The sequence below is a fragment of the Heteronotia binoei genome, chromosome 2 (genome assembly GCF_032191835.1).
Source record: "Heteronotia binoei isolate CCM8104 ecotype False Entrance Well chromosome 2, APGP_CSIRO_Hbin_v1, whole genome shotgun sequence".
Classification (NCBI taxonomy): Eukaryota; Metazoa; Chordata; class Lepidosauria; order Squamata; family Gekkonidae; genus Heteronotia; species Heteronotia binoei.
This window is the reverse complement of record NC_083224.1, coordinates 113,322,958-113,334,010: the sequence shown is the minus strand read 5'-3', so window position 1 is coordinate 113,334,010 and position 11,053 is coordinate 113,322,958. Positions and strand designations below refer to the sequence as shown.

At 42.9% G+C, this 11,053-nt stretch overlaps 1 protein-coding gene across 1 annotated transcript in view; it reads left to right on the top strand.

Annotated features, from left to right (window-relative positions):
- The first annotated feature begins 1,433 nt into the window (after positions 1 to 1,433).
- Positions 1,434 to 11,053, top strand: part of CDCP2 (CUB domain containing protein 2) — a 31,097-nt gene continuing 21,477 nt past the window's right edge. The window contains exon 1 of the mRNA XM_060233322.1: positions 1,434 to 1,777. Within this exon, the coding sequence (XP_060089305.1) occupies positions 1,519 to 1,777 (259 nt within the window). The 5' untranslated portion in view covers positions 1,434 to 1,518. The remainder of the gene's footprint in view (positions 1,778 to 11,053) is intronic.

The following is an 11,053-nucleotide window of genomic DNA, read 5'->3' as shown; positions in this document are numbered from 1 at the left end:
TAGGTAGATCAAGATGGGTAGCCATATTAGTCTGCCTGTAGCAGTAGAATAAAATTAGAGTCCAATGGCACCTTTAAGATGCACAATGTTTCATTCAAGGTATGAGCTTTTGTGTGCAAACAAACTTCTTCTGATATGATAGCAGCAGATAACTGCAGAAAAGAGTGAGCACCTTAAAGACTAACATGTGCTACTGGACTCTTGCTGTTTTCAGTAGAAGTATGGATATGGGGAAGCAACTAAAAACTTTTAGAACAGTTTCTGTAACAGTGTGTTATGTTGGTGTAGCGTTGTCATGAGGGAGGGGGGTTATAGGGGTTTTATTCTGTATTTTTAATTTGATATTGTAAACACCCTTGTAAACATGCCATAGGGAAAGGCAGGATATAAATATATAAAGTAATGAACAATGTGCTGTCAAGTTGCAACCAGCTCATGTTGGCCCTATTTGCAGGGTGTTTAAGGCAAGAGAATAGCAGAGGTGATTACCATTGCCTTCCTCTGCATAGCAACCCATCTTCCTTGGTGATCTCCCATCCAAGAACTACCCATGACCAACTGTGCTTATCTTGCTAGCTCTGATGAACTTGGGTAAGCTGAGCTATTCAGGCTGCTATTTAAATAAATATATAAACAAAATATAATTTTTTCCATGTAATAAAGTTTTTGATGTATAGCTATAGACAGTTAAACATACTGAGGATCACTAGCAAGCCAGCTGAGTATGCTGCAAAACTTGAGATCCAAGCTGCACATTATGATTTCTAATGTATTGCGTCTGAGTTCCTCTGTCCCAGCTTTCACTCAGATAGTCATACATCAGCAGAGAGGGAACTTGTTTCCCAAGTGTTAAGGGATCGGTTTTTGGATCAGAACTGCAGCACAGAGGGAGAAGGGGCTTTTCCTTGTGCCATTTCCCCAACTCTAAACAGCTCCAGTTCCTCCCTACACATGCAGCCTACCAATAGAGAAAATAGTCTGATTTAGTCATCATGGCCAACAGCTGCTAATACATCATGTCTCCTCATCCTCTTTTGAAGGTATGTAGTGTTCATCAATACACACCCTGGGAGAGTGAATTCCATATTGGTTATCTATTGTGTAAAGAAGTACTTCAAGCAGGCGCTTATAAATCTAGTTGATTACTCTGCCTTTTGCACTGACCTAGACAGCCCAAGCTAGCCCAGTGTTGTCAGATCTCAGAAGCTACATGTGATTAGTATTTGGCTGGGAGTTCACCAAGAAAGTCTAGGGTCACTATGGAGAGCCAATAGTAAACTACCTTTGTTCCTCTCTTGCCTTCAGAAACCCTGCAGGGTCACCATAAGTCAACTGTAGCTTGATGGCTCTTCTGCCTTCTGGACTGACAAAGTAATCTGGACTGACAAAGTAATCTAGGTTATTTTGCTAATGTTTGCACTTTCTACAGGCATTAAATGTGGTGGTGTTCTCTCCGCACCACATGGCAATATCTCAAGCCCAAATTTCCCTGGATTCTATCCATATGACACTGACTGCATGTGGCTCATAGTGGTAACAGAAGGATCCTCCGTTCTGCTGACTTTCCATCACTTTGACCTGGAATACCATGACAGCTGTGAATATGACTACCTCAAGGTCTACAATGGGGTCTCAGAAGACCAAGGAAACCTCCTAGGAAAATTCTGTGGCACAAGTGTTCCTCCGCCATTTACATCATCCTGGAATGTCATGACCATAATCTTTCACTCAGATAAACACGTGGCCAGCCAAGGATTTTCTGCAGTTTACCAAAAAGGTTAGAATTGTCATCAACATGAATTTTCCCAAAAGGTTGCTGTGTCATGCAGTGGTAGATCCAACGGTATCTGAAGATATGGGGCCTTGAGGAGAGGAGTAAGGAGTTAGGGTCTTTTGTAAGGCATCAAAGGCTCCTTGGTAAGCTCAAGAGTCATGGGGTGCAACCACACCTCACATTAAAAGCGTGTGTGTAGCGCTCAAATTTGAACAGCTGAATATTGATTCGATGCAGGGCCATTCAGACGAGCATCCAAGAATGCGACTCATTCTGTTGTTGAGCGTTCAGACATCCAATACTTTCACGCTCTTTTCTTGGAGCATGCGTGATCAGGTGGTGATTTCTGGGAGGGGGGGGGTCCATTGAACATGCGCCCAACTGTTTGGAGGTGGGAAATCAAACGTTACTTCGGGGGGGGGGGGTTCCAGAAATCGTCCACATTGAAAAAAAGAGATTTTTTCCTGTTCTAAATAGTGGGATAACGTCCCCCCCCCTCCGATCCTGTGTTGATTGGAGAAGCAGAAGCGTCACCTCAGATTCCTGGATGATCTGGCAATGCGCATGTCTGCTGGGGCTTTTTTTTTAAAAAAAAAAGGTGAGAGGCAGTATCACGCGTGAGCTGTCCAAACAGGAAAAAGCTGATCTTGTGCAGCTTTTTTGAAAAAGGACCGGACTTTATGTGCTGTCAAATTAGTGCGCCATTGAGGCGTAGCAAGCCGGGATGACACTGGATAACGCTCGATTGCCAGATGTGGATGTCTGAACGAACACATTTAATCCGTCAGCGAGACGGAGCTGTATCGCCACTAATGGTACGTCTGGCTGCACCCATGGAGTAAAAGGACAGGTCCTCTTGTGGATTAAAAACTGGCTAATTAATAGGAAGCAGAGAGTGAGTATAAATGAGCAGTCTTCGCAGTGTAAGATGGTATGCAGTGGGGTGCCACAGGGCTCAGTACTGGGTCCCATGCTCTTTAACTTGTTCATTAATGATCTGGAGTTGGGAGTAAGTAGTGAAGTTGCCAAGTTTGCAGATGACACTAAATTGTTCAGGGTGGTGAGAACCAGAGAGGATTGTGAGGCACTCCAAAGGGATCTGTTGAGGCTGGGTGAGTGGACATCAACGTGGCAGATGAGGTTCAATGTGGCCAAGTGCAAAGTAACACACATTGGGGCCAAGAATCCCAAGTTGATGGGTTGTGAACTGTCAGAGACTGACCAAGAGAGAGATCTTGGGGTGGTGGCAAATAACTCACTGAAAAGTCAAGAAAAGTGTGCGATTGCAATAAAAAAGGCCAACGCCATGCTGGGAATTATTAGGAAGGGAACTGAAAACAAATCAGCCAGTATCATAATGCCCCTGTATAAATGGATGGTGTGGTCTCATTTGGAATACTGTGTACAATTCTGGTCATCGTACCTCAAAAAGGATAGCATTGGCAAAAGTGCAGAAAAGGGCAACTAGAATGATTAAAGGTTTGGAACACTTTCCCTGTGAAGAAAGGTTACAACGCTTGGGGCTCTTTAGCTTGGAGAAACATTGACTGCAGGGTGACATGATAGAGGTTTACAAGATTATGCATGGGATGGAGAAAGTAGAGAAAGAAGTACTTTTCTCCCTTTCTCACAATACAAGAACTCGTGGGCATTCAATTAAATTGCTGAGCAGTCAGGTTAGAACGGATAAAAGGAAGTACTTCTTCGCCCAAAGGGTGATTAACATGTGGAATTCACTGCCACAGGAGGTGGTGGTTACAAGCATAGCCAGCTTTAAGAGGGGATTGGATAAAAATATAGAGCAGAGGTCCAGCAGTGGCTATTAGCCACAGTGTATGTGTATATATATATATATATATATGTGTGTGTGTGTGTGTGTGTGTGTGTATCTGAGGTGAAGAGAGATTGTTCTGATATATTTCTTGTTTAAATTGCTTGCAGGCACTCCAAGGAACTATAAAATCAATAAAATTCAGGACACCTTTCCTACGAAAAATTTGACAAGTTGTAAAATGTATTTTAAAATAGCAGTGATAAAACCAGGCCTCATTTTGGTCAGTGGAGCTCCAGAACCTCTAAATCTTCTTGTGCTCTTTCTTTCTCACCCGCCCCAAACACTTGCTTCTGGGCTCCATTGTTCAAACCTCCTGTGAGAATTTTGCTGAACTCTAAGATTTTACAAACTTTCTAATATTTTTCCCCACAAAAATGGGGAAATAACCAAAACATATCAAGCAGACAGATGGAAATCTTCATCATGCCATTGTGGCCACATAGGAGAAAGTAATTGAAAAAGTATGATGGACGTAAGGTTTTATTATAACAATTCTCATTCAAAAAGCATTTTAAGGTAGATGCTGAGCTGATATAATTTAGTATACCTTCAAGTGACATCAGAAATGTGTGGCATATGCAAATGAGTTGTGCTAATGAACTCCAGCAACTCTTTTTCTACAAAATGACCCCTGGATGCAACCATAATAATCATAACAGTTTTAAAACCAAAATAAGACCCACCAGAAAGCAAAGAAAGGGGAACAAAAAACAACCAAAAAGCCCCATACATATCTCAAATGTATGCTCAGGTCTCAAAATCCTCTTCATTAGGCAAAAGAGGTATGCAATATTTGCCCTTGCAATTAACAGGCAAGATGAAATCTCTGGATTGCCCCACACTGGTACACACAGCATCTCTGTCTCAGGTGCTGCTTTTTGACAACTTGTGCCTGGAAAGTGCATCTTCCATGTAGGGACCTGGATGCTATCTTGGCCTGTATTGGGTAGTAGCTCTAGCTAACTCCCTCATGATCCCAGGACCACTGCTCCTAAGTATACTGGGAGGTCCTAAAGCAGAGGCACACAACATATACCCTATTTGCTGCACCTGAGCAATGTTTTATCTTGGTACATTCTCATCTTCCAGAGCTGACAACTGTGGAAAACTCAAATAATATAAAAGTAGCCAATAATTAAATACTTTTTGCCATTTAAGGCTGATGCTGATTTCCTCTCCCTTCAGTTCCTCCAAAAAGCAGTGTTGGTTTGTAGGTCTGAACTAAAAGCTCAGAGGTCTAAAACAGAAAGCTCTGGATGGGCACCTTAAACACACACACACCACGTTGACAGCAGGAAGCATTGACCTCTGTCTGATTTGGCATGTTATCATGTAGCCAAAATTCATTGCCTTTCTCTTTTAAGTTTCTTTATTATACTACATAGCCAACCAGATTTGCTTCTCTGTGGTTACATCTGAATTGGCTGAAGCCAAAACCGGGTGTAAGGCAGGGGTGGCCAAACTGTGGCTCCGGAGCCTCATGCAGCTCTTTCACACAAATCATGTGGCTCTTGAAGTCCCCACCACCCCATTGCCCTGCTTGCAGAAGGTATTAAATCCTGACTCCAAGCCAACCAGTGTTGGAGACTTTGAAAATGCATTTAAAATTGGTCTTTCAACCTCTCCCTCCCTCATTCTCCCATCTATTTTTTTCTTCTTTCCCTCTTTCTCCTCTCACGTTCACATCTTGCTGCTCTCAAACATCTGATATTTATTTTATATTAAGGAAGTTTGGCCCCCCTGGTGTAAGGCAATATTTCCTGCCCTCACTGCAAGTTTTGTTTAGATAACAAAGAAAAGAAATGGCACCTGACCTGACAGTTATTATAATCACTACGTTAAGTCAATTTAACTTTTGGGCCTGTTTTGCAGACTCCTTGAAAAATCACCAGGGTTGGGATGGGTGTTCCTGCTTGCAGACTGGTAAGAGGATGGTAAAATTAGGATGGGCATTTGGGCTCACCTCTAGTAGTCTTTGGTGCCAAAACATCTTTTAAAATCAGTACCTAATATCACTGAATAAGGCAGAATGAAAGAATTCTAGCATTTCCAAAGGATATTTTAGAAAGCTGTTGGAAAGACTGGATTTAGAAATTAGGAAAAACTGATATTAAAATCATAACTTCATAACCAGCATACCTTCAGGACCGCCTCTCCCTGTATGAGCCCCGTAGATCTTTACGATCAACAATAGGTTTGCCAATCCCCAGGTTCCAGCAGGAGTTCTCTTTCTTTCCCAGGCTCCTTCCCGCTCCCAGTCAGCTGGCCAGTGGGGGAAAGCCCAGCCCCCACAGCCACCATATGCCTTTCCACCTCCGGAGGCTTCAGACTCCACTTCTTCATCTTGGGATGGTGTGTCTGTGTCTTTAAGGCTGAATGAGGGCAGGGGGAGCAGGCAGAACATGATGACAGCTCCCAGTGGCTGTGAAAGCAACCCAGACCCTCCATTGGTTGCACAGTCTTTTCAGAGGTCGTTTGCATAGGAAAGGTAAACTTGAATCTTTGGTTGCTCTGTGTTACTTTGAAGAAGTTGGAAGTTCAGCAACTTGTGAGTAGAGATGCCAATCCCCAGGTGGGAGCAGGTCCTTCCCTGCTTCAGAGTTGTCAGAAACGGGGGCGGGAGAGGGAAATGTCTGCTGGGCACTTCATTATTCCCTATAGAGATCGATTCCCATATGGTATAATGGAGAATTGATCTGGGGGCATCTGGGGCTCTGAAGGAACTGGTTTTTTTAAGTAGATGCACCAAATTTTCATCTTAGCATCTGATGACGCTCTTCAAAATGCTCTCCAAGTTTCAAAAAGATTGGACCAGGGGGCCCAGTTTTATAAGCCCCAAAAGAAGGTGCCCCTATCCTTTATTATGTCTAATGTAGGGAAGGCATTTAAAAGGTGTGCAGTTCCTTTAAATGTGATGGCTAGAACTCCCTTTTTGCTTATGGCTCCACCCCAATGTCCCTGGCTCCACCCCCAAAGTCCCCAGATATTTCTTGAATTGGACTTGGCAACCCTAAGCAACTCAACATCTTTTGGTGATACCCAGCCCCAGAGATGTCCATCTAGCCTCAATGAGGGCCAGGGCCTTTTCAGCTCTGGTCCCTGCCTGGTGGGACGATCTCCCCCTGGAGATGTGGGCCCTGCAGAATTTACTTCAATTCTGCAGGGCCTGTGAAACAGCTCTTTCGCCAGGCTTTCAGCTGAGGCAGTGGACATCACTTGTTATCAGCCTCCCCCTTTTATTCCATTGTTGTTGTTCTGTAATTTTAGATTTTATATATTTTAATTGTTTTTATTGTTGATTGTTTTTATGATGTAACCCACCCTGAGCCTGTTTTACAGGAAGGGTGGGCTAAAAATTGAATTAAATAAATAACAATAACTGGTTCTCCTTCTCAAGGATAGTCAGTGGACAGGAGAGGAGATAGCTGAAACAAATTCTAGCACAATCTCTTGATTCAGATACTTTCCTGAGTGACTTTCCTATGTTGTTAAGCAGGGCTTTTTTTGAGCAGGAACACACAGGCTTGCAGTTCTGGCTGGCTTGGTGTCAGGGGTGTGACCTAATATGCAAATAAGTTCCTGCTGGGCTTTTTCTGCAAAAAAAGTTCTGTTAAGAGAAAAGAAACTGGTACCTTAATTAAACATCACCAAAACACTGTCAGTTTTATTGAGATAAGTGCAATGTTAATTTTAATTGTTTAGGTAACTGGTTAAAAGCAAGACAATAAATGCCTAAAATATTAACCTGTTTGAAAAGCCTTACTAAAAAGTGCCATTGGTCTGATCATATGGTTGCTAAGACAATTAAAGAAATATCTGGGGACTTTGAGGGTGGAGCCAGGAGACATTGGGGTGAAGCCAGGAGCAAGGTTGAGACAAGCATGAATGAACTCCAAAGGGAGTTCTGGCCATCACATTAAAAGGGATCGCACACCTTTTAAATGCCTTCCCTCCATTGGAAATAATTAAGGATAGGGGCACCTTCTTTTGGGGCTCATAGAATTAGACCCCCTGGTCCAATCTTTTTGAAACCTGGAGAGTGCTTTCAGGAGAGTCATCAGATGCTATGCTGAAAATGTGGTGCCTCTGCCTCAAAAAACAGTCCTCCCAAGCTCCAGATACCCGCAGATCAATTCTCCTTTATACCCTATGGGAATCAACCTCCATAGGGAATAATGGAATGCCCAGCAGTCATTTCCCTCCCCACCCCAACTTTCTGATGACTCTGAAGTGGGAGGAGGGTGCCCAAACCAGGGGACCCCCTTCTCCACCTGGGGATTGGCAACCCTATCTAATCATCCTCTTAAGTTAATTTCCCCAAGAAATTAGTCTATTTGTCATTTCTAGGACTTTGCTTGTTGGGATCCAATCTGGAATGGTAATCTTTTGGGGCCTTTTCCAAACTCCTGCCCACATGGCAGCACAATCTAAATGCTACTTGTAGGTATGGATGCTTCCAAATGGCGACAGTTCTCCATATAATGGCAGAGGTATTTACAGTAAGAATGGAACATTCCCCACACTTTCCTTCCCCCACAGCCACCATTTCCTGCCCCCACATCACCAACTGGCTTTTTGAAATAAATCAGTAATTGACGTAGCACTATAGCATCATTACTCTCTAGTGATATGTCAGTTACCAATTCCTTTTTTTTAAAGACCTCTAGTGGCCTTGGGTGATTGGAAAAAAGAAAAAGGCACTGAAGTGAGCAATGCCTGCAAAAATCCATATCTTCCCATCTCCACCACCAATGCAAACACACTTTGATTGGGGGAGGGGGGAGAGATCATTCCAAAGCAGGTTCTCAGCAAAGCAGGGGGAAGGGAGTCATGAGGTGTACAAAAGCACAACAGCACACTGCAGATGCTAGGAAAAAGATCCCTTCTGTTTGGGAGCCAGAAGAATACCACAGCTATATAGAAGCATATTATGCCAAGGCAAGATTTTATTTATTTTATTTATTTATTTAGAATTTATATCCCGCCCTTCCCACGAATGGCTCAGGGCAGCTTCCAATAATGAATCCAATATTTAGGCATGTAAAGGGTTAAACATTTAAAACAGATAAAACCTTAAAATTAATAAATAATCCATGTGTATATAAAAGAGATCTGGCAAGTACGTTAAGTTCTCAAGCTAGGTATAGGCTAGCCGGAAGAGGGTCGTCTTACAGGCCCTGCGGAACTGGACAAGGTCCCGCAGGGCCCTCACCTCTTCCGGCAGCTGATTCCACCATGTAGGGGCCATAACAGAGAAAGCCCTTTCTCTGGTGGATTTCAAGCGGGCTTCTTTCGGCCCAGGGACAGTAAGGAGATTTTGTGTTCCCGACCTCAGTACTCTCTGGGGAACATGCGGGGAAAGACGGTCCTTCTTGGTAGAGAATTAGGTAGAGAATTAGGTAGAGAATTAGGTAGAACGGGTAAAGTGAAAATAAAGTCTCATCAACACATTCAGAAAAGGCAAACAAGACTTGTGAGCAGACTGAGATACAGTCCTGTATAGCCAGTAATGGATGGGGGTAGGAACCATGGGACCCAGATTCAAAAGTGGCCACTCTTCCCTGAAGCTAATTGAGAGATCCTGGGCCAGTCACAGGTTTGTTGATGTTATTTATGCGGACCAAAGTGAAGACTGATATGGGTGTTCCAGCCGGGCTCATTGGAGCCAGAAGGACTGAGCTAAGGGATTTGGGAACAATGGGCAGCAAGATCCAAATCCCCACTGCCCTGCTCCAGTCATGGGTCCCCTGCTAGTTTGAGCAATCCAATAATGTACTTGCATGGGAACCCTGAGTTGTATATAGTTGGCCCTGTGGGCCCGGTTAGCCAGTCTTTTGAGTGCAGCCCTATACTATGCTGTACCGAATAAAGAGCCATGATCACCACCACGTCGTGTCTTCATTGCATTGATTATAGTTATGAAGATAAAATTGTAAGAGAAGAGAATATAATTGCCCTGAGCTTTTTGGATAAAGAATGTGTTAAAATACACTGGCAAGATAATTATCTTATTGTTGTTATGATTAACTACCTTATACTTTCTTAGAGTAGATTGCAATTTGGCTGAGGATGGAGGTACTACAGAAGGGGTGGGCTTTGAGGAGGCATTTCAAGAGGAGGTGGCGGTGCAGGTATCTCTAGATGGTGAGGAAGAATGAGAAAATATGGCAAACTTTTAGCAAGTCCCAGCATTAAATAATCTGGAAACCAAATGGAATGTCACACCTGACAACTAGGGATAAATGCAGACATAACTTTTTTTTCCTTAATGGGGTGCAAAATCTCTGGTATTTGGTCCCTGATCCAACTCCTTATAGTTTTTTTTTAAACACAGTTCTTGAAATGTAGTTTAAATTTTGCCTAGCAAATACTTTTGGAATCCAGATTTCCAGAGCATTTGAAAGTTGTTGGTATAGAGCAGCCACACTTTTTTCAGATCACCGTGGCTCAGCTCTAGAATGGTTCCATGCAAATGGTATCATTGGGTGCTTATGGTTTATTGTGCTTATTTTCAGTAAGGTCAAGAAAATGATGCACTTGGATTAGAACTGCAAATGTATTTTCTTTTCCCTTGTTGGGAGTGTTTCCTGAACACTCATCCAGGAATTCAGTTGTAACGTTGGGTTCTTTCTGTCTCTGGGGCCAGCAGCCGCAGGAAGGGGGTTGCAAGCTGACTTCAGCTCTCTCTTTCCAGTTTTATTGCTTCTTTAAGAATGCCTTGGCCTAATTGAAAGCAGAAATTGACCTAACAATGGGAACTCAGGCTGTGATCTGCAAACCATTTTCTATGTAGTAAACCCTGCTGACTTCAGAAAGACAGTTCCAGAGAAAGGCATTTCTCCACCGAGAAGCACATAAGCCTCTCATTTTTGTTAATAGCATTTTGCTTTAGAAAATTAGGGAATATTTACCAGTGTTTCTCAAAACAAATAATGAATCTGAACCCCGCCCCCAAAAGGTACTACTTGCTTCACAACATAGAAAATACACGTACATACAGTGTCATGCAGAAATGACCTTGGGCTCATCTTTCTTGCTATTGTAAGCCAAAATGCCCTCAAAACGAGGTTGGGGAATTAGTTAGGTGGGCACCTGGTTCACTAGGAATCTTTTTACCAATTTATACCAGGCTCAACCATCCAGAGGGTAATTGCTCAATAAAAGGACTCTAATTTGATAAAACCAATTGTGATTTATTTAGAATAATAGTTCTTCCACACAAGATAAAAATACAATACAATCACACATTCACACAGGCCTAAGAAACACAGATAGATTGATAGGGGAACATATAAGGGTAAACAGACAGGGTAATATTTACCATCGTAGTCTTCGAGGAAGGTTCCAATGGCGACATAAGAGGACAGGGGAAATGGACCCAAAACTGTGGCCAGAATTGGGGATGGATCTATGCAGCGGAATGTGGGTTGCTGATAGAAGCACAC